Below are 23,522 nucleotides of genomic sequence, written 5' to 3' on the forward strand. Positions count from 1 at the left end.
GGAGGAGGAGGGGGAGGCAGGGCGAGCTCCGAGCAGCTGCTGTGGGCATTGCTGTGACACGATGCCCCTAACCCAGCAGTGCCAGGCTCAGAAATCTTCCACCTTCACAATCCTTTTGTCAGTGCTCTCAAAATGTGCAAAGGTGCTGGAGAGGGCTCAGCCCGTGACCCTGTGGGGCTGTGACACCGAGAGGCAGCCCTGCCGTGTCACAGCCCTGCCGTGTCACAGCCCTGCCGTGTCACAGCACCGCAGCTGCGCTGGGACATTTATGCACTAGACCATGAAGATGTTCGACTGTTTGTTTTCCTTTCATTGCCACAAGCAAACTCACTGACTGTTTTGAAAAGGGATAAATTAGCATCTCCAAAGGCTGGGTCTGTCTTCATTCTGAAAACAAGGCACGAGGAGCAGCAGCTCGGCTCCCTCATCCTCCCTCCCTGCCTCCCACCCCGTGCTGTGCCAACACAGCTCTTTGTGGAACTGGCCCAAACCACGGATACACTGCTTTCTTTGTGAGCCAAACAGATTTTAAGCACTTGGCTGAATCTGTGAACACGGAGGTCACTTGTAGTTCTTAGATGAGGCCTCACAGGCTGATCACTGCATTGATTTTTAACCTGTGCTGTTCAGGCTGAGTGCAGTAACTTGTATTTCAAAGAAGTCTCTAAACCCCATTGTGCTGGTTCCAGCATTGCTGTCACAATTCTGAGCAGCAATGTGCTGCTCACTGAGCCGTGAGGCAGCAATGAGCCTCATGTGCCAGGCCACCACACAGGGTGGCACATGTCCCACCTGGGCTCTCACCTGGGCTCTCACCTGGCTCTGGCTTCTGCCAGAACCCTCTGTGCTGCTCCCCAGGCAGCTGCCTGCCTCTCCTGGTGTGTATTCCCCTCAATTCAGGGCAGGGTAAACTTCCCAGAGAGTCTCATGAGTGCTGATCCCAGCTGTGGGTGTGGAGGAGGTGCTGGGCAAAGCCCAGATCCCAGAGCTGCAGCCTGGGCTTGGAGTTGTGCTCTCACTGCAGGTCCTGAGGCAGCTTTTAGAGGATTTTTAGGCAATGTCTGCCTCTGCCTGCACACACTGGTAAAATGTTGATGAGCCCTTCTTCCTCTGAGAGCTCTGAAGGGAGAAGCAGGGAGACACTGGGCTGTGGGCTGCTCCCAGCTGGCACCCAGCTTTGAGGGTGGAGACAGTGAGCAAGACCAAACTGAGCTGGACAGGCTGAAACACAAGAAGTTTCACCTCAACATGAGGAAAAACTGCTTTACATTGAGGGTGGCAGAGCACTGAGGCTGCCCTGGGAGGTCATGGGGTCTCTCTCTCTCTCTGGGACCTAAATAACCTGCTCTAGGTGACCCTGGCACATTACTTTATTATTCTGACATCATCCTGGACTTCTGTTCTGGCTTCCCCATGTCTTAGGTACCTTGCCCACCTACACCAAGGGTTTTACATCTCAAGGTGACCCTCTGCAGTTTTGCAGAAGCCATGACTTGGATCCAGTTCTTTCAGATTTCCTCTGAAAGTACCTTAAAGTTTTACCAATGTGGTCCCAATCTCAACCCCAAATCCTCCCTCCATTTGCCTGATTCTCATTCAGCCCCATTCTCCACAGTTCCTGGAGGGCACTGGCCAAAGTAAAATTTGTATAAAATCTGCATCTGCTGTGCTAATGATCACTGTTGGCCCCAAGCAGCCATTTCAGCCTTTCCAGACTTTCTGCTGAACACAGACCACATCCTGCACAGGTATCCCAAATTTGGAACTTTATTTATAAAATGACTCATACAGGGACACAGTCCTGAAAGACTTCAGCCTGACAGGGCAAAATCACTGGGCAGGGCACAGTGAGACTGCTGAGGGTGACTGGAGCTATTGCAAGGGGCTGGTTTGTGGATGCAGAGTCCCTTTCTGTGCTGCTTTAGGGACAAGCTTGTGTTCTTACACTGTTGAGTATATGCCAATGGATGCCACCATGCTATGTACAGACTTTGATAAGAACTTTTCCCCTAAATTAGATGGAGGAGATGAAAATGGCTTGGCAAAACAATGTGACCTCGGCAAGGATTCCCCGAGAGCTCGGGAGCAGCTCAAGTGTTCTCTCCTTCCAGGTGAACTAAAATCCATAGAGTGGGATAGTGGGACAATAATTTCTTCCCTTTGGTGCTATATTTAAATCATTCCTGCCAGCCAGGGTGGGAGAAAGAGCCCAACAGTTCCCAGCAAACACACAATGATGAACATCCAGAGGAAGATCCTGTCGATGACCATTGCAACGTACTTCCAGTCTTCCTTCACCTGGAACACAGAGGGGAGAGGCCAATTATTAACATTTACTGGAGATTAAAATTTGTGAAAACTCTTAGAGCTTTACTCCAAAGCAGGATATTTTCATATCATTCCTGAGATAGGAGGGGGAGGTCTTGCTCACACCTGGTGGAGCTATAAAATGGCAAAGTTTTATTCATCAGTCACCTGAGGGATCCCCAGACTGCAGGGGTGTGCATGTGAAGTCACAAGTCCCTATGGATAACACACCCCTGTGGATAATTAAGGCCATCTGTGCACTCACTCTCCCATTTTCCACCAGGAACAGCTGTAACTGGGTGTGTAAATGAGGCTATGATTCAGGCTGGGGCGGTGGGGGGTAAGAAATGACTCGTTTCCCTGTGCTCATAAAAAGATTTGCTTACAGATGAACAAAGCCAATCTCTTCCTGTGAAGGGATTCACAGCTTTGGGTGAATAAGCAGTGAAAATGAACCAGGCAATAAAAGTACCCTCATCCTCCTTTTTCCCTATTTTTGCCTTGCTGTGGGAGGATTTTCCAGCAATTCCTCTCTGGGAAGTTCCAGTACCATGAGGCAGAAATGGTTAATGACTGCTTCATTAAGAAACCATATATATATATGAAAACCTCTTTTATTACATTGCTGTTAGTAATTTCTTTCCCAGGAAGAGGCCTGATCAGATGGCAAAAGTTCTATTTGAGATGACTGTACCCATTATGATTTCCTATAATTTCCCACTTGGTGATTAATAGACCTGAGGGCAGAAATTTGACAAGCTGCTTTGTTCTTTGGGGAAAACATCTCAGCAGGAGCCCACTCAAACCTCCCCAGTGGCTGTGAGTGGTGAAAGGAGAAGGGGACAGCAAAGCTGCCAAAAATGCATTTTGGTAAAGGAAGCAATCCAGCTCTCAGTGCAATGCCATTTGCAGCAGAGGATGTTTCCACAGGTACAGAGCTGTTGCTGAGCTCCTTGGCTCAGTGAGCAGCTTTGTGAGCTGGGAAATGAGGCATGCACTGGAGACCATATTATATTTTCTCTTAACAAAGCATTTTCAATTTCAGGAATACCTGAATGTTGTCAAAAGCATAAGAATGGGTCCAGTGTTTTCATTAAATGGATAGACTTATTCCTTTTAAAAGCAGCATTGTGTTAAGCCAGGCTTTACTACTGAATAGGCAGAGAAATCAACCAGGTTCATCCTGCATCTTGTCACCATCTTGGGAAAAATCATGGTATCTTATGATTGTACAGCCCTCTGCACAACCATCTGTAATTAAGGTAAGTAAAAAAATATTGACCCTTGAAATCAAAAGGAATTCTCTCATCTCAAGATTCTATAATTTCCTTGGGTTGTGAACTATAATATATTTGAATTTATAAGATCGTGACTGGACAAGGGGGAATGGATTTAAACTAAAATATAGTATTTTAGATCAGAAATTAGGAAGAAATCCTTTACTGTGGGGGTGCTGAGGCCCTGGCACAGCTGCCCAGAGAAGCTGTGGCTGCCCCATCCCTGCAAAGCTCAAGGGCAGGTTGGATGAGGTTCTGCTCATGGCAGGTGGAATGAGATGAGCTTTAAGATCCCTTCCAACCCAAACCATTCTGTAATTCTACAATTCTCTGATAAGAGCTCAGTGGATAACCCCTTTTGCTGCACTTATTTTCTGACCTATTCATCACTTGCTGAGAGTTGTAGCCTCTGATGCTTAAAATTCCCCATGAGAAAGGCAGCTAAGCAAGCCCTGGATGATTGTTTTTATGGATTAATGTCTTATGATGTAACCAATGTGCAAAGCAAATCTGAAATTTCCCATCTGATGTTCAGCTGGAAAGCTGGATTGTGTAAATAATGTCTCATTCTGGTGTAATAACTTTCTTTGAATGTTTATGCTAGTAAAAACAAGTGTTTCACACAAAGAAGAGAAACCTGATGAGTTTCTCTCTGAGCAAAGAAGAGGAAAGTGGAGGAAGCACAACTTGGACAGGAATTTGCTTTCTACTCTAATGGTGTATGCAGAAATACTAAGTCCATTTTGAAAATGATGGCTGGGACTGCATCAGATGTTTGTAAAATCAATATCCAGCTTCAGACTGAGAGCACAGAGGGTGAAATTGGAAATTAAGGGGAGATTAAAAAAAAAGAAGATGAGGGAGAGAAAATTATTTGGATTTTTTATTTTGTATTCTGCCACCATTGTAGCTCTTCCTCATGGTCCAGCAGCCCACGTGGAGTCTGATCTGCAGACATCCCTCTGACATCCATGCAGCTGCCAACATCTGCCACCACAACTCCTGACCTCTATTCTGATTAGATTTAAGAAGCTCACTCAAAGTTATTTTTGGGAAATGATCAGGGGAAGAACCAGCTGACTCCCCCACTCTCAAACTCCCGAAAAGTGGGAATCTGCAGCTCTGCCCTGGTCCAGCTCCTTGTGGGTCTGAGCCTCGGGATTTGAGTGGAGGATTGAGGTGCCTTGGTGACATCTGATCCCCAGGACCCAGAGTCTACAACACAGATTAGAGCAGTTCCCAAGCGGTTTTATTGTACTTTGTTAAAAATAACCCGGTGAGATTATCCTGTTTCCTCCCGCTCAGCTTCATTCCTTCCCATTTTATTTTTAAATATCTTCATATCAGAGCATTCTGGAGATGCACACAGCCGTGGACAGAACGACTTCCCAGATGGTTCTGGTGCTGTCTGGTTATTTTGGCTGATGTGTGACATGGAACTTGTTTTGCCTTTCAGTTTGTAATTAATTTCTAATGGCATTTCCATCCTCTGTTGGGACAATTGCGCCGTGTGTTTTCCCCAGTGCCCCATTGTGCCTGTATTGTTTGCAGATATCTTTCTGTAACAAACAACTGCCTCTTGCATTTCCCATTTTCTCTTCGCTGGAGCACTTAATTAAATGAGCTATTTACTTTTAATTTAGAAGAACTGCCCCTGTGGCAATGGAGCTTTAGAGAAAAAATAAAAAGACAGGAACTTAAAAGAAGCTCTGTCCTTCTTCTGGGAAGGTGAATGTCTCTGGAAATATTGCCCACAAGACAGCGAGATGTGTCTCAGCAGCTGCATCAGAGGTGCCTGCTGATAGATTTATTGAAGACTTCCATGAAGAAATGCCACAATTTGATTTTAAGATGAAAGCAAATTTCTGAGCACTGATTTTTTCCCCAATAAATTCTCATTTTATTAGATCAGTTCTGCTCCTCAGAATATATTTCAGCTCCACAAGATCGTTTTCCTTCTTCTTTTTCATTTCCACTGGGAGAAAAAATTGTTCTTTCCTACTTTATGTTACTTGGGTCCAGAGAGAGAAAATAGTGCAGCCCCACAATGGAGTCAGCATTATCCCCTCTGTCTGAAAGCCCAAGCTCTGCCTTCTGTGCCAACCACAGCTGCTGTGGAACAGTGGAGAAAGGTCACCCTGAGTCCCCAGGGGACACAAAGCTGCCCACAGCTCCTTGCTGGATGTTTTCCTGGTGCCTTTCCTCACAGCCTGGGCTGGCAGGAGCTTGGGTCAGAGACCAAAGGCTCAAAGCTGCTCCTTTTCTTCTGCTTTTGATGTTTAGTGCTGTAAATAGCTTTCTCCTCAGGATGATCACTTAATTTCAAGAGGGAAGAACAGCAGAAGGTATCAGAAGAAAATTTGTGGCTTCTGAAGACAGCTTCATTAAAAAAAAATTAAGAGGAAGGAACCCAAAATATTAATTGACTCCATTCTTGTTAACACCAACCAGCTCAGCAGGCAGAATCATTTGAAATGGGGAGTATTATTGGTGTAATATTTTTTCATTTGCACCATGGGGAAAAAATTGAGCTAAACTCAACTGACATCCAAGGGTTTACTTGTGATTATTGCCAGAGGGAGAGAGCAGACTTTAATTCCTGCACTCCTAATGTGCTTCTGAAGTGCTCTGCCCTGGCAAGGAGTTTTGGACTGGCAACTAATGAAGATGAGGATTCACAACCCATCTCTGCCACAGATTTGTTCTGTGACCTTGAATAGAAAGTTTGTGTTTTGGCTGTAACTCCTCAACATAAGGAATTAACAGTTCCTTCCTCAAAGGGATGCTGTGAAGCGAAATCCATTGAAGAACAGAGGCCCTTAACTATGATACCAAAGAGTATAGAAATGGACAGTAGTATTTAAGCTTTTCTTGCTGCTGCTCAGTGCTGTGAAAAATGAGAATAAAAGACGCTCTCCATGCTCAGGAACTCTTGTATAAACACGCTATGACTTGCACTGCTTCTAAATCTTAAGAAATTTAAACTGTAGACAAAGCTAAAAAGCACCTTTTGCATATGGATCTGCCCAGGAAAAGGTAGATAAGGCTTTTCTTTAATAAGATTACTAACTTCAGGTTATCTTGTGCCTCCTTTCATTATGGCCATAATTACCAGCACACAGTATTCATAGTCCTCCAGGAAAGAGCTACATGAGCTGTGAAAGGATATGGCATTTGTTATGTGCATCACTGTCCCCATGAAAAAAAATCTTTTCAGCCTCTACTCCCTTTATTTGTAGCCATATTTACCTCCACAGAATAAACAGGAAATTTGTTCCCCCACGTCCCTGCACAGAGCCAACTGCTCCAGTGGAAGTCCACTAATAAAGAATCACATCACAACACGTGAGCAGAGCTGAACAGAGCCTGCAGTATCCCCACACTACTGCAGCTTCCCACAGCCTGCTTGGGCAATTTGCTTTCCTGGGCTCCACAGCCACAGTCAGTGATTAATAAAAAGCAGAGAGTGTGAATTCCCCATTTGTCAGAGGCTTAAATAAGGAATAAGTCCCTGTTCCTGTGAGATGGCTGCATCTTGGGTCTCACAAATCTAACTGCTTCTTTGCTGCCTAACAGCAACTTTATTCCTATTTTCTGCTGCAGAATCCATTGTTCTAGAGCAGCCTGAGCATGACCTGGCTGTGCTGCCCCCTTGGCCCTCATTCCAAGACACCAAGGACACCTCCAACTGTACCTACAGTGGCCAAAACACACCCCAGAGGTATGGCTGAGCTTGCCTCAATATGAACACACCCTGCACAGCTCAGGGCTTGCTGTGGCTCCCTTAGCAGCTCATTCCTGACTCTCTGGAGGAGAGCAGGCTCCGCTGGAATACTCACCGAGAAATCCGCGTCCTCCGCCCGCAGGTGGTCTGCGATGTAGTGAACCCCTTCCACTGCCAGCTTCAGGGCTGGGGACATCAGCACGAGGTGCTGCTCTTTGGCGCCGCGGCTCTTGCTCCCCTGGGCTGCTGAGCCGGCCAGCTCGCCCTTTTTGCACTTGCACTTGCACTGAGGGGGCTTGTGCTGGGGCTGCTCCCCGTTGAGGTGGCACCGCTGGGATGCTGGAGAGCCACTGGAGTGGCCATTGGTCTGGGAAGAGTCCTCTTGCAGGTAGCAGTACTGGATGCTCCGGGACCTGCAGCGGATTGTCCCCTCCTCTGCCTTGTTGGGGCTGTACATCTGCTGGACACTCAGTGACCTGCCTTTCAAGACAGAGGTGGCCTGGGTGTCGCTCAGGGGGTGGCAGGAGGGCTGTGGAGAGGAGCAGGCCACCTGTACGGGCTCTGGGTGCAGCACAGAGTACTGCCCAGAAGGGGACCTGCAGATGGGCTGAGGCTTGGCTGGCTCCTCGAGGTGGGCACAGAAGGAGGAGGTGGGTGATGGCTCATTGCTCTGGGGGCTGGGGGAGGATGAGGTAGTGAAGTTGGGTTCCATGTCCATCTCGGACCAAAGCCTCGGTGCGTTGGTTATTTTGTGCATGGACTCAATGAGCTTCTTGCAATTGTCCTTCACTGTGGAGGGACGTTTCATGAAAAGGATCCGTGGGACCACGTCAAGGAAGACCCTCCTCACCCAGTCAGGCATGGTGTGGGTGCGGGGGGAGCGGTGGTGCACGTTGAGCACGAAGACAGTGATGATGATGGACAAGGTAACGAATATCATGGTGAAGAGGAGGTACTCCCCAATCAGCGGGATGACCAAGGAGGTGGAGGGGATGATCTCCGTGATGAGCAGCAGGAACACAGTGAGGGACAGCAGCACGGAGATGCACAGGGTTATCTTCTCTCCACACTCAGAGGGCAGGTAAAAGACCAGGACGGTCAGGCAGGAGATCAGCAGGCAGGGGATGATCAGGTTGATGGTGTAGAACAGCGGCAGCCTCCGGATAATGAAGGAATAAGTTATATCGGGGTAGATCTCTGTGCAGCACTCGTATTTCTTGCTGTTGTAATTGCCCACAGCATTGATGATGACCCACTCCCCACTCTCCCAGTAGTCCAGCTGGTCCACATGGCTATGCATGCTCACCAAGTCTATCTTGGCTTTGTCGTAGGTCCAGGAGCCAAACTTCATCGTGCAGTTTTGCTGGTCAAAGGGGAAGAAGGTGACATCGATGCTGCAGGAGCTTTTATAGATAGCAGGGGGCATCCATTTAATTCTCCCATCGTAGAAGAGGTGAGCCTTGGTCAGGTGGGTGACTGCAAAGTCACCATCAGCACTGGGGACAGATGGAAGACAAAAAAAGGCTCAGACTTCTCTAGGACATGTCAAACTCTGTTAAGGAAATAGGATATTTAGTGCCTGGCTTCCAAATGACCTGAGAGATGCAAGAGGCACATCGTGTCCATACACTGGCTCCATCTACTCTGTCCAGGGATTTTGAGCTCTTGGCTTACACAAGCCCTGGAATTCATGCAGATGTCAGCCTTTCCCTGGAATAAGTCAGTTCCTTGATATGATTGTACACAAGTTTTCCCCAAAGGTGTCCCAGCTGCGCTCTGGAATGGGTTGAGTTTGTTTTAGAAGTGGGAGGAAGTACTATAAGATAGTGTAGCTGTGGGCTGGGCAGAATTATTTGTGACAGCTGCTAAAAATGAAAGAGTGTTGGGTAATCACTCAGTCATTTATGTGAAAAACAGCAAGAACATCCTATTAGTAGGAATAATGAACATGAATCTTTTGATTTCCCAGTTAGGAAGAACTGGCTTTTGTGGTGTCTTCTCACAGGAGCCCTCAACTGGGGGTTATCAGATAAACAGATAACAGCTCAGGAGTTTGCATTGGAATTGTATGAATAAATTGTATTTTCCAGACTTTTGGAGGAAGAACCTGAGTTACAAACAGCAGCACTGCCAGACAAAGAACAGGCTGTGCAGGGGAAGAGAGCTTCTGCTAAAAACTTGAGATGAATTATTCAGACTGATACAGATAGAAAGCTCTCTGCTCCTGCCCAGTGCTTCTGGCTGGAGCCAGCCCAGCCTGCAGCTGCCAAAATCCCAGGGCCCTGCTCTGCTGCTTGAGTGCCCAGATGTGCCCTGACAGCAGCCACGCAGTGACAGGGAGCACACCTCTCCTCCTCCCTCCCAGCAGCAAGATCAACACACGGCTGATCCAGCAGGGCTCCTCAAGCTGCAGAAGGCACAGGAACTTTCTGAATTAATTTATTTATTAGACTATTCATTTATAAGCAAATTGGGGGAAAAAAAAAAAAAGGAATTTTTGATAGTTTCATAGGATCATGGAATGGTTTGGGTTGGAAAGGACCTTAAAGACAATCTGATTTCAACTCCCTGCCATGGAAGTTTCTGGGTTTTCCCCTTTCCACTAGACCAGGTTGCACCAATCCCCATCCAGTCTGGCCAGGAAAAATTCCAGAGATGAGACAGCCACAGTTTCTCTGGGTTGTGCCAGGGCCTCACAACTCACATCACATATTTTCACTTGCCCTGTGAAACATCCTAAAAATTATACTGGTGTAGTATTGGGAAATAATGGCAGGATCTGGGCACTTGCTGAGCTACCTTGGCTAACACAGTTTCTGGGCAGAGATGGAAATGTCCCCAGTCCTGAGGATCACAGCCCACATGTCCTTGAGACAATTTTCTAGGTTGCTTGAATTAATGGAAAAATAATAAAAAAACTCAGAATTCTTGTGTGGTGGAGAGCCAGGTTTTACTAAACTCTTTTTGTTCTTTGTGTTTTTTGGGGCAGATTTTGGGAAAACCAAAAGAACACAAAAGCACATAGTGTCTTTTGATCTCTAAACTGGATTTTTTCCCAAAGATTTAAAACACTTGGAAACAAGAAAAAAAAAAAAGGTGGGAACTACAAACAAGACTCTCACAAAGGGATTAAGACAAAAATCAGCATGGTGATCTACTCTGAAGCAAACAAACCTGGGCCATTGTACAATCCATCCAGCTCCTGTCTTACCTCTTCTTTCTTAAATCTAATTTACACTCCAGAACATATGATTTGGATGAAAACCACCTTTTTTTTTTTTTTCCTCCTGGGTTTTGCCAGGAGCACAGTAAATCCAGATTGAGACATGAAACATGCACAGCAAGTGGCAGTCCAGTGCTTGCTGTTCTTGGTGGTTTTCTTTTTAAATCTCAATAGGAATATGGAATCAGATTCTGCATTTAATGATATCTCTGAGGCATGATTAAATCACTCATTAATGGAGCAATATTTTACATTGGATCTTATTAGAGAAAAGGGATTATGAGCATCCACTCTGACTGTTTCCCTTCTTAGGCAGAGCAGTGTGTAAGTGGCTGGATAAACAACACAGGTGTACATTTTTCTTTTGAAAACTCTTGGAAAAAACCACGCTAAACTCTTGCTAAAATAGCATCCAGGAATGATAATAATTCATGTGTTGCATTCCACAGAAATGCCTTCCCTGGCAGTTTTGCAGTTTCTGTGTGATCACCACACTCCTCTTCTGCAAGCATAGATGGAACCATTGTGATGCTGCAGATCTTGTGTGCTACTTGTTTCTGTAAATTATCTGCTTTTTAATGAGGAACATACTTTTTTAAAATTTTTTAATTGCTCGCCTAACAAACCCAGCCTCATCCTTGGTCCTCTTTGGCTCACATTTTTACAAAGAGCACTGGCACTGCCCTCCAGGCTGGATCTTGCCTGCAGTGCCATGGCAGGAGTGAAACCAGCTGCAGAACATCTCCTTGGATTTAGTCAGTTTTTGACTCTGAGGAGCCATAAAACACCCTTGGATGCTCCTGCCTCACCAGCCTACCAGGACTATGAAAGAATTTCTGATTTTACTGAGTGTGTTTGGATTTCTCATTGCAGTTCAATGCAGAGGAATTTGTAAGCAGGGCAAATCAGCCATGCTGTGTACATAGAATATATCCCAGCCAGCCACATCATGCAAAGGCAGTATTCCCACTTGTCTCACCCTTCATGCATCCACATTTTTTTGCCTCCTTCCCCAAGATTTCCACCCACAAGCATATGTGGACCTTCCAGCATACGTTTAGTGGATTGGAAGCTGCTGGCACCCTTCCCATGCAGGGAGCCTGGAGAGATTCTCTCTCCCCTCCTGTGAGAGACTTTGATTCTGCTCCTCTGCACATGAGACAGGGAGCAAACAAGGTCACCTGGCTGCTGAGTGCCTTCCAGAGTCTTTCCCCACTCTCCAAAGGATGAAGGTGAGACAACCAACTGCAAACACAGCCTGCAGTTGTGAGACTGGGGAAACCCTGTGTTCTTTAGGACAGCTTTGCTGTGGGAAAACCCATTCCTGTTCCTACAGCCCTGACTGCACCACGAGAATATTGCCTCAGACAGGAAAGTGGGAGACCTGATGAAGTGGGACAGAGAAAATCTGCAGACATTCCTTTAGAGCTGTAGCACATTCTCATCTTACTCGGTGGAGATCACTCTGTTGTGACAGTTGTCATGAAAATCCATTTGAAGAAGGCATGAGTGCAAGGTAAACATCACAAGAACTGCAGAATTCAGATAGTCAGGCTCTCCTGGTTACTCTGACCTGACAGCTTTACAATTTAGAAATATGCTTTAATATTTAGTAATAAAGAACTGGAGCTCTTATATTTCCATGTCAAACACAGCAGTGCACACCAAGAAAGAGAGAAGACAATTACTTATTTTTTTCCAAAAAAAAAGAGCTGCTGTGTGCTGCAGCCTTTGATTTCTCATTTTGAGAAGAAAGGCTGCTCTTCTAAATCTCCTAAGTTTATAAGGGTTTAAGGCTGGCATTGCTTTACTGACATCTACCAGCCATGTTCTACTAAAAAGCTCTGCTGACAGAGAATTTCTATTTTCTTTTGACACTTTCTATTTTCCTGCAGTTGGGATATACACCATCTCACAAAATTAAGTGTTTTCAGAGTGCATGTAAATGAGGCACACATTTATTTTCATTTCTGATGACGCAATTTAAATCCAAACAGACTTTAAAAGCCTGAAAATTATCTATACACACATATGGATGTAGTAGAATGTCCTCACTTAAAGCATTTTTTCATCAAAGAGCAGTAATAAAGAAAAATTGTGGTATTAGGAGCCTGCACCCTTTTGGTACACATTACAGAGATGCTTCTGGAATGTTCAGATTAAAATTATCTTCAAAGGGAAACCAGAAAATATTTACTGGAAAATATGTACTGATTTGTGGTACCAAATAACTCAAATACACTGCTTGGAAAGCACCTCTGGAACTGTCTCCTACCCAAAACTCCCTCAAAGCAGGTCAGCTACAAGAGGATCAGGACCTTACCTAGTTGGGTTTTAAGTATCTCCAGGATCTTGGCAACTTGGGTACAAAACGTCCTGGGTGCCCAGGGGAGATGTGTGTGCACTGATGGGACTTCAGTCCTATCCCAGCTTTTGCTTGGTTTAGTGTTTAGAAACCAGCAGTAAATGATGATGTTTTGGTTGTTGCTCAGCTAACCATTCTCAGCAAAGGCTGTGCTACACCAATGGAACGAGCACAGGAGGTTCTGACTCTGCTGGATTGGAGCACTTTGCTCCAACTCTCCCCTTTCCCAAAGATCCTCAGCAGCACTTTGAAGGCAGAGCTCTTGCTCTGTCCTTAGAATGGTGGGAGCAGCCCTTGGGTGTGAGCAGAGCAGCAGCCCAGGAGAGGGATCCCTCCTGAATATTTCCTTCTCTCAGCTCCTCTACTTCTGGGTAGAGCTTGGGAGCAAACCTCAAAGCATCTGAGGATGTTCCTCTCCAGAAAAGCAACCACTGAACCTGACAGAAGAATCGGAGAACTGAAGGGTGAATTAGTGATTTTTTTTTTTTTTTTTTGCCTATTATAGATATAGCTGGTGCACAATGATGAGATCTGTGCCAATGCACATAAAGAAAAATGTCAAGTATGTTTCCAATTTTAAAGGTTACACTGGGGCATCTTTTGGTATTTCTCCTCCAAAGAGCTTTGGGATGAGTCATAAAACCAGTGTTACCCCATAAATCTAACGGGTTGCAAACATCAGAGTATAACTCACAAGAACAAGCTGCTACAGTACTTTTCAAAAAAACTCTTTGCTTTTCCATGATTTTCAAAAGCTGCCTGACAGATGATCTTCTTACCCCGTCCAGTAATCCCTTTGTGTCCATTTTATCACTGGATGAATTCCTCAAGATATTTCCAACCCCTAATTACAGAAATTTGTATTTGATTTTCCTTCACATCTGATCTTGTCTTTTTTATTTCTTTTTTTTGGGGGTAACCGTGCAGTCTAAGGCAGGGATTACTTTCTGGAACAGTTAATCCCAGAAAATACCAAGAAAAGAGAAACTTTTGAATTCTCAATATTCCCAGCAGCTTCTTCCCAGGTTTTACAACCACCAGGCTGGAGAAGACAAATACTGTGATAATACCATGTCTATCCAGCATTAGGCTCCAGGACAAGGGCTTGGATTGCCCTGGGCAGCCTTTAGCAGCTGGAGCACCTGGATGCAAACCTGTGCTTTCAGGAGTTTATCCTCTGAAGCTCCTATGTTGAACAAGGGATTCAACAGAGATGGAGAAGCAAAAAAAAAAAAAAAAAAAAACCCAAAAAAAAACAGAGATGGAGAAGCAAAAAAAAAAACCAAAAAAAACCCAACAACAAAAAAAAAAAAACCCACAAAAAAACCACCAACAAAACCACCACAAACAAAAAATGCAATCCCCAAAAGCTCATTAGAGAAAAAATTACAATTCATTTTTTGTACTTCAAATATACAAAGAAAAACTAAAATGTGCTTCAAAGCCATTCATGAATGGAAAAACAAATCAGTGCAGAGGATTAGGTAATTCATTTAGAAATGATTTGGTGGTGCCTGAAGAGTCTTTACAACTCAGATAAGGAACAGCCTTCACAACCTCAGATAAGGAACAGCCTGGTTTTTTGGCAAAGAGGAGGCTTTGTCACTTTGCTATGAGGAACTCTTACTCCTCTGTTGTACATATGTTATGTCACATCCAGTAGAAACTATTTGCAGAGTCTTGGAACTTATCTCATCATGCCTGAAAATTCAACAGCATATTAATTTCCCTGTAGGATATTAATTTCTTTTCAGATTCCTTATGAATGTTGACAACTGCATTTAGTCTCTAGGCCAAGCCAGCTGAATTTACTGATTTAATTTGGGTCTCTAGAGTGGGTAAATGGAATGTTTTTTACAATAATGAGCCAAGATATGAGAGTAACCTCACAACAAAGGGTCAGGTTTCCTTAAAGATGTAAATCTGAAATCAATTGAAATTTTACTATTTCTGTAATGTATAGCCCAAGACGAAAACAGGAAGGGTATTTGTACAATCTTTCCTAAAGGAGTCCATCCCAAAGAGAAATACCATATTTCAATAACATTATCAGCAATAATTAGCTCACACTAAACAGCCTGAAGACAGCAAAAGGTCAGTGTGGCCTCTCGCTCTCTTCCACCAAGGTTTCTTTGCCATTCTCTTGCTCTTAGAGACCCAGAATCATGTGCAGCTATGTTAAACTCCCTCTAAACTATACATATATATGTGTAAAATATGGGATGGAGTCCTTGTTAGCATCATCATGGCTAATCACTACCATTTCCAGCTGAGATGCCCAGCTGGAGAAGCCCTGGCTGGGAATGCAGTTGGTGAAATGCTGTGCAAAGGAGCCTCACCTTGGTGTCCCCTCACTCTGGAGTCTTTGCTTTGCCTTTTCCCTGCAATCCCTAAAATACGTGAAACCTGATGAAGATATTCACTGCAGCTCCAGATGTGTTTGGTAGGAATTTAGGTGGAAGAGAGAAGTACATCTCAGGGCAGAAAACATTTTGCATAAGAACAAAGGGAAATATAGCAGTGAAGACGCATGGAATTCATGGAAACCCACTGATGTCTGGTACCTAGCTCACATCCATGTTTAATTCAAGGATCAAGTAACTAATTAAAAATGCATGATAGACTCATGACAACCAAAAGACAAATGCATGATTATTAACGATAAGTATGGATCAAGGGAGGGAAGCAGCCTGGATTTGGGGAGCTGGGGCACAAGGCAGGTGCCAAGACAGTCTGATTTGTTACTGCAAGGCAGAGCAATAAGGTGGGCAGGACTGAAAGATTCTCAGTGCCCAGAAGAGGAAGAGAAGGACATTCTGGAGCAGCTGCTGTGGCCAGGAGATCAGACCCCTGGAGTCCCTGCAGAGACTCAAGTGACAGCAGCAGTGAACTACAACAACAGGGCAGAGGGGCAGAGCGTGAGAGGGGCAGGAGCTCCCAGCTCAAGGTCTGGGTATCCTGGACATCTGGGGGTGTCTTCAGCATGAAACCCCAAAATGTCCAGAGACCTAAAGGATATCAGGGTCCCCTGGAGTGTTCCTCATCCCTGGAAGTGTTCAAGGTAAGGCTGCACAGGGCTTTGAGCATCCTGGTCTCGTGGAAAGTGTCCCTGCCCATGACCAGGGGTGGGATGAGATCATGGTTAAGATTCTTTTTCATCCCAAACCATTCTGTCATTCTGTGGTTCCTTATTTCCTGGCCCCTCCTTGCATGGACCATCCTCATCAACCCTGTTGAGCCAAGGGAGAGGAGGCAGAGGTGACATGTCAGGTTCTTCTGTGCCAGTAGCTCCAGCAAAAGGAGGGTTTGATGCACGAGGGTGGCACGGGGATTTGTGCCATGTCATTTCCTTTGGCACCATGGTCCACCACAACAACCACCAGAAGCTCCAAAAATAATAATCCTTGTCATTGTCATTAATTAAACAACAAGAATGACAAGGACATTATTTTTTCTTTCCAGTGGAAGCTGTGAACACCTTTCTTGGCTGCCAAGTGAGGCATTTTTGATGCAATATTCATGTTCAGAGTGTGTCCCTGGAGGGCAGGAAGGTCCAAGTGCCTCTGAATGAATAATTTTCATTGGGCTAATCTCTGAAAGGTGCTCAGTGAGGATGCAGTGATTTCCGAGAGGTTTGCAATCACTCCACACCACTGAGGATCCAGAATGAGCTAATGGGAAAGATAACAGCCCCAGTAGTCTCCAAAGCTCACAACCCCCTGGGCAGATTCCAGCTTCAGCCATTTATTTTGTTTTTTAAACAGAAGCAAAATCATATCAAGCTAGAACCAGGCAACTGTTTATTAAAACCAAGCCTGGCTGCTGCTGTGAGGGTTTTCTCTGAGTGTCAGCCACATGCAAAGATACTTTTCTTTGATGCCTGCAGCAAGTGTTTTCTCTGGGGCCTGTGCTGGGGTGGGGGACTGGGATATCTGTCATCCTGGGAGACTGGAGAGCTGTGGTGGGGGCTCCAGGGAGAAAACAGCCTTGGCACTTGGGCAGCATTTCTAAGAATATCAACAGGCTCCAAAGAAAAGAAAGAAAACCACAACCTGCTCCCTAGGAAGTGTCCTTACAAGAAACAGACTCCAAGCATCTGCAAAGAGGAGCAAATACCTATTTAGGAATCATTCCAGAATGGTATTTAGCTGACCTGAAACCCCTGTTTGTAGCTGCACAAGCCTGACATTTTCCAGCATATTTTCCTTATTTAAGCCCATCATCAGTAATTGGCTTTTCCAGTTGATGGTGATGAATTAAGGGAGAGCTCCTAGGTGAAATTAAATTGAAGAGGACTGAAAGCCTAAATCCAGCTTAATTGTGCATCTGACACGTGAAGAGAAAACAATACTTGGCATCCCCCAACAACACTGGCTGCCCAGAGGAAGGATCATCAGGAGAGCAAAGCACTTGTGATGAATGTCAGTCATATAATTTAAGATATGTTACAGAATCTACATGAACTCTGACCACAGAGAACAAAATAAAGTGGAATTGTTGCAGGAAACATTTTAACCTCATTAACAGAGAAAATTTGCAAGGATGGGTTTGCCCTCTGCTCACAGAGCTCACACTCACTTGTTGTAAAGGACAATGTCTGGCCTCCAGATGAGCTCCGAGGGGATTCGGATGGAGGTGACATTTTCATATTCCTGGGGGTCCCAGCGCAGCTTGTAGTCGTGCCACTCCTGCCAAAAATGAGACAGTTACAAAGCTGGGAGAGTTCAGCAGAAAAACTGAAAGTAAACATGGAAAAACACATATGTGGGGGCACCCACCTGCTTCACCCACACATTCGTGGTCATCATTTGATTTTTCTCATCCTGAAATGCAAGATCAGATATTGGTTACAGGAGCAGATTAAGAGGCCCAAAGAACCCTCTTAATTTCCCTTAATTGTATTTCATTTATGTAATTACAAATCACCTCTGCAATAAATGTAAGTTCTGTCTTGGAAATAAAAAGCAGATGTTTCTGTCATTTGACATGGGACAGGGCACAGCTGGTCTGATACCACGGAACAGCTGAGCCTGCACCTAAGCAATCCTGTGAGCAGATGGACTGGAATTTATTGGGATTTTACTCAGTGCTGGTGGATTCAGCCTGGGATGATGATACCAGGTAGAGGACAAAGCTCCCCAGCCAGCCTTTGACCTGAGCATTGAAGGAGAGGATTGATGGATATTTAAACCCTGACTCACACACGTCTGGTGGATTCCAGGGCTCAGCTCCATCTGCAAGGGTGTTCTCCTGTGAAACATGACCCATGGACACAGTTCTGGAAACAAGAAGCTCAGCAGCATTTCTCCTTCTACCAAATACATGAGCTTGTGGCACTTTGGATTGGGTGTTCTGAACAAACCCCAGCTGCTCTGCTGACATGGAATTCTTGGGCAGGCTGGTGTATTTCCAACAATGGGTAGACTTTCTATGCACAAACAGCATGGAAAAGTAGGGCTGTAGATACATATTTAAATAATGTCAGGCATTTATAATGCTGGCAGCACTGCAGTGGAGTTAATTACTGTTTGCTGCTTGCCTTTTGTGCCCTCTCTAAGTGACTCAGATGAATTACATGGGACAGAGCCTAGTGCTGGTCTGACTGAAGTGCCCCACCAGAGCTCAGGGTTTATTTGTGTGGGGTTTTTTATCTCCTGACTGGGCTGGCACCAAACCCAGCTGAGCTGGCAGGGCTCTGCTGACAGCAAACTGCTCATCATTAACCTTGCTCCTGTGGCAGTTCAGGATTGATTGTGAATATTAAAAGCCAGGAAGTTTGGGAGGAACTCTGCCTCCTCCTCCCTGAGCCTCCTTGTTGCTGTTGTGGCACCAGATGTAACACCTGAGCAGAGATTCTCTGCTCTGGGGTTAGGGACCAGAAGCACATGGAGGAAGGAGGAATACAAAAACACTCCAGTGAGAAACAAAGGGAGAAAAAATATCCAGCTGCTTTTTTGGGTGCTGATGGGAGATGAAGAATGCCATGACCTGGACCAATCTTTGAGAACCTGCTTCTCTTGCTTCTTTGCAACTCAAGAACCTGAGGGTCTCCACCACAGCCCCTGCATGGGGCATCCTGGTGTTGCAGGTGCTGCCTTTTCCCGGAATTCTCCTCCCTGGAACCACCCATGGTGGAAGTTCCTGCCCGTCACCACCCCATCCTCCTGACCCACACGAAGCACAGCTCCAGTCCCATGGGATTATTGAGAGGAGTTTGCCATGTGATAATGACCAAGCTCCTCCTCAGCTGGATGCTCCTCAGGGAGCCAGTCCGGAGGGAGCAGTGGCTCCACAGCCAGGGGTGTTGCACTGCCTGGCCCCTTCTCTCAAGGTGAGCACAGCACATCAGCTCCTGCAGACACACAGGCGCAGCATCCAAGTGTGTCTCTCGGTGGCTGCTCCTGGGCACGTATGTGACCTCTTCCCCCTTATTCCTGGTCTCAGGAAACCCTCAGCAATCCAGGGTGAGGTAAGGACATGCAGGAATGTAGAGTTCCCCATTGATTTCTGTTCCCCTGCCCCCGGCTTTTGTCAGCAGGAGCTGGGGTTTGAATACAGCTCTGATTTCCCTTTCAGACTCCTTGTCGTTGGGAGCTGAGCATTGTGTCTAGCAATTGCAGCAGGGTCTGCACCAAAACTGTCACTGTCGGGAAGGGGGAGAGGAGCTGAAGAGCCACAGTGGTGGCAGGAGTGTCCCCAGTCACAGACTGGGGCAGCAGGGGGGAGAGCCCTCCTCCAGCCATGCCCACAGATCCCAGAACAGCTCTGCCTGCAAGCTGCACTCCTAACCACTGACATGGATTTAAGAAGATTAATTTTTCTTAAGTAAACTGGGAAAGCTCTGTGGAGCAGGTGTATCGATCCCCGCTCTCCCACAATTCAGCAGATGCATAATGGAAAGTCTCTCTCATGCCTCCACAGTCACTAATGTCTTATCTTTAGTCTTATCAATTATTCAGATGAGAACCATGCAAGTCCAACATTAGCAACTGCAAACAGCCCTGGATCCCTCAGGCTGAGGTAAGAGCGAGGAGGGGAATAGGAGACCATTGCTGTGCTGCAAAGCTGGAAGTGGATGGCTTCTGCACGAGGAGATGAGACTCTCCAGCAACTGGTGTCTTTGATTCCCCACCCCCTGAACCATCTCAGCTGTTTCCTTTTCATCTCAAAAATCTGATTTCAAAATATAAAACTGTGTACAGAGTCATCTGTTAGGATTGTCCCACACCAGTAATGTCTTTAGGTTGCGTTATTCTCTCCATTATCACAGGAATCACAGAATGGTTTGTACAGGCACAGGCTTCAAAGCTCACCCAGTTCCAACCCTCTCCAACACCTTCCACTAGACCAGGCTGATTAAAGCCTCATCCAGCCTGGCCTTGAACACTTCCAGGGCTGGGGCATTATCATCCCATTCATTCTGCCATATGACTGCAGTAAAAAATGACAGAGTCCCCTCTTCTGAAAAATAAGGGGTTTGGACATGATGGCCTTTAAAAGTCCCTTCCAACCCCAACCATTCTATGAAAGCCAGCCCAATACCTGCTCAAAGTGTGTGCAGCTGCACAGACACTGTCCTGGGAAATGCCACATGCAAACAGGGACAGGAAGGAGAAAAATTCAGGAGCAAGATCTGCACAAGCTCTAAAGCCTGTGAGTGTGTCTGGCATCTGCAGCCCTGCAGGGACCTCCTTTGTCCAGCACTTGACCCCAACACACTGTGCCAGAATAATCCCATAAATACTATTTCAGTGCACATCAGTCTGTGTGCAGACTGTTTTGTACAGGGCATATACAGCTTGCACGTGTGACCTGAGCAAACATTCAGAATTTTCTTGTTAATATCTGCCAGATTAGCTAAAAACCCTCAAAACTTTCATTTGCAGAAACCTCTTCAGGCCATCTTTCTTTCTAAGGCGTGCAAAGCACTGTCCCTATTAGCTTGTGTAAATTTGTGTTAATGATCGTGGCTCAAATTCTAAATTTATTATTTTGCCAGAATTCTCTGGCATTTATGCCAGCGGCTCCACTGCCCTGCTGAGATCAGCCCCATGGGTTTTGACAGGGAATTTGGGATTTTGCCTGTAGTAAATGAAGAGTAGAGGACCCACTTTGATGAGCTGCTACTCACCCAAGCCCTTCCATGTTCCACCAGCTCTGTCTGCATGATCTCTGTTCTCTGCTGAGGGCAGAGCCTTCCCAACCCAACCCTGGATCAGCCAGTAAAACCCACACGCACCAGGAGCCTCTCCCTGGGCCCAGGCTGGCTAATTTTGGCCTTTGTTGCACAAGGAGGCTGCACTTACGACATCGATGAGCTGGGCGATGGACAGCCCGAAGCGGACCAGGACCACGTCCGAGATGTTGGCCACGGGACGGGACCACTTGTTATAACCAGAGAAGAGTTTCTTCAGGAGCCTCTCCTCTGCGTGGGCTCGGGTCTCCACGTGGCCAAAGGCTGTGGGGAAGGAATAAAACAGCTGCAGGTCCACGGGCTGGCACAGCTGGAGCCTTCTCCAGAGGGAAACTCCAGCAAGCCACAGCTTGGGGACACACAAGGGGGTGATGCTGCTCAGGTGATTTGTCTCCGCTGACATTGCCAGGTATTCCTCACTCTATTCACCCACTATTACAAAGCAGGGTTGGTCTGAATAAAGTGGGAGCACCAGTAATGCCATAGAGAATACACTTCATGAGCTATTTTTACCTGAATCTGGTCTAATTTTTATGGCCACGTTGTGGCAAGTTTCTAGAACTGGAGTCTGCAAGCAGGGAAGAGGGATGCGAGGAAGGCAAGCTAAAAAGGACAAAGCAGCCTCCTGCTAGGAGATAGGGATTTTGGATCAGATTTGCACATAAAAAAATTGGCATTACATCTATTAGAAAAAAACAAAAAAAAAGGCAGGCTGAAATTCAGCTCTTTGACCTGCCTAGTGGATATTTCACAAAAACAATAGAAGGAAGAGGATGGAGGAGAGCACAAGTTGGGTAACAAGATCCCAGTTTTGCTCAGGCATAACTTTAAAAGTTGGAGGCTGCAAGGAGCAGCCCTGGCCCTGCACGTAGGCTCCAGGAGCTGTCAGAGGAGCCTGGTGGTTGTTAAAAATTGAAGCCACATTTCATCCAGGGGCTGCTGGAGGAGCTGCGCTTCCGTGCCGGCTGTACCAGGCAGAGGGGAGAGGGAGCCGGGGGCTGTCCCCACGTCCCTCGTGGAATATGGCTTCTACTTAGTCTTTAGCTGCCCTGGATTATACAAAGGGAAGCATTAGCTGAGCGCTGGCTGTGCTCTCCCCAGCCGGAGCTGTAGCCCCGAGACACATTAACACACTTTACCCAGGGAAGAAAAGCCCAGGCAAGAAGCAGGATGCTGAGCCCCCGTCTGGATTCTCCCTCCTGTCCCCTTCCCTCCGTGGCTTTAACCCTTTCTCCATCAAATCAACAAGGAGCAGAGAATAAAGGCAAAGCGCTGCTCAGCAGAGGCTGGTGCTCAGGGGACCAGAAATGGTAGGGCAGAAGGGTGGAGGAGTCAGGAAATTCCCTGTTGACAACAGGGGCTGGTCCTGCAGGGTGTCTTTGAGAGGGATAAGGGAGGAAAGAGCTAAAGAGCAGAGCAAGGGGACAAGAGCTTTCTCAAACTTACCGGGGAAAATGCTGGCACACAGCAGCAGGAGGAGGTTTCGCTTAGGCACCAGAAATCCCATCGTGGAGCAGAGCTTCAGTGTGCAGAGACTCCCGGCAGGGCAACTTTTCTGCTCCGAGTCTCTGGATCCTCCAGGTTCATTCCCCTAAACTCCTTTCACTCTCTTTTCCTCTGGGAAGGGATAGCAGCCGGTGCTTTGTTGGTTTTGGGTGGTTTTTTTCCCCCCTTCTCTCTTGTGAGTGCTCTCCAGCTCTCTCCTCGAAGGATGCTCTGTGCTGGGACGCTGCTCTCGTTCACTCTCAGTGATGTGCCGGGGCTGCAGAGCGCTCCCGTGAGAGCCCGGTGTGCCCAGCCTCGCCGGGCTCTCCTGCTGCTCCTCTCCCCTTTCCTACGGGGCTCTTGGCTGCTGGATTCTTTGCTGCTGCTGCTTTCAGCCTTCCCCCAGCCCTTGGGGCAGCGTGTGCCCGGGTTGTGCTGCTGCTGGCGGGCCACCGATGATGCCTCTGGAGCAGAGAGTGAGCACAGCGTGTTTGTATATTTAATGTAGTCAGACCTGCCCACCTCCTGCTTAGGAGGAGGAGGAGGAGGAGGAGAGAATTTCTGCGCTCCAGCAAACAGGCTGCAGGGAGGAAAACTTTTGCAGGAGAAATGAAGGGGGAGATGCAGAGCCCAGCTGCAGCCAGAGGTGCATATGGGGCCAGCTGGGATCTTTATAGCACCGGAAGCCCAAACAGTTCTTAATTAACGAAAGCTGTCTCTTTAATCTCATCCAACTGCTTTTCAAAATCACTCCAGTGTAATTAGACTGAGATATTTCTGGCTCGGGCACGTATCTTTGCTGTCAATAATTACCGGGGTGGTGAACCTGCCCAGGAGAACAGGGCTCTGCTGTGCTTGGTGCTGTACAAACATGTAGTACAAATACAAATATTAGTGTCTGCCCACGGGCAATATTGCAAACCAGGGGTGAGACTGAGACAAGGTCA

The 23,522-nt window shown here is 46.4% G+C and overlaps 1 protein-coding gene across 1 annotated transcript; it reads right to left on the reverse strand.

Annotated features, from left to right (window-relative positions):
• Positions 1 to 1,751: 1,751 nt before the first annotated feature.
• On the reverse strand, positions 1,752 to 23,132 carry CHRNA4 (cholinergic receptor nicotinic alpha 4 subunit). Its single transcript, XM_041399164.1, has 6 exons — positions 22,537 to 23,132; positions 21,203 to 21,354; positions 17,675 to 17,719; positions 17,475 to 17,584; positions 7,424 to 8,804; positions 1,752 to 2,298 (listed from the first exon to the last, which is right to left on the reverse strand). Exons 1-6 carry the CDS (start codon positions 22,595 to 22,597, stop codon positions 2,173 to 2,175), a joined length of 1,875 nt encoding a protein of 624 aa, XP_041255098.1. The 5' UTR covers positions 22,598 to 23,132; the 3' UTR covers positions 1,752 to 2,172.
• Between the last annotated feature and the right edge of the window lie 390 nt (positions 23,133 to 23,522).

This window comes from Onychostruthus taczanowskii, unplaced genomic scaffold (genome assembly GCF_017590055.1).
Source record: "Onychostruthus taczanowskii isolate IOZ18803 unplaced genomic scaffold, ASM1759005v1 scaffold157, whole genome shotgun sequence".
Taxonomy (NCBI): Eukaryota; Metazoa; Chordata; class Aves; order Passeriformes; family Passeridae; genus Onychostruthus; species Onychostruthus taczanowskii.

Excerpts from the sequence above, each read along its gene's own strand:
- CHRNA4 (XM_041399164.1), bottom strand. The coding sequence starts at position 22,597 with ATGGGATTTCTGGTGCCTAAGCGAAACCTCCTCCTGCTGCTGTGTGCC. Across the intron at positions 21,355-22,536 it reads GTGTGCCAGCATTTTCCCCG|CCTTTGGCCACGTGGAGACC; the intron begins GTAAGTTTGAGA and ends CCTTCCCCACAG. Across the intron at positions 17,585-17,674 it reads CGAATGTGTGGGTGAAGCAG|GAGTGGCACGACTACAAGCT; the intron begins GTGGGTGCCCCC and ends CATTTTTGGCAG.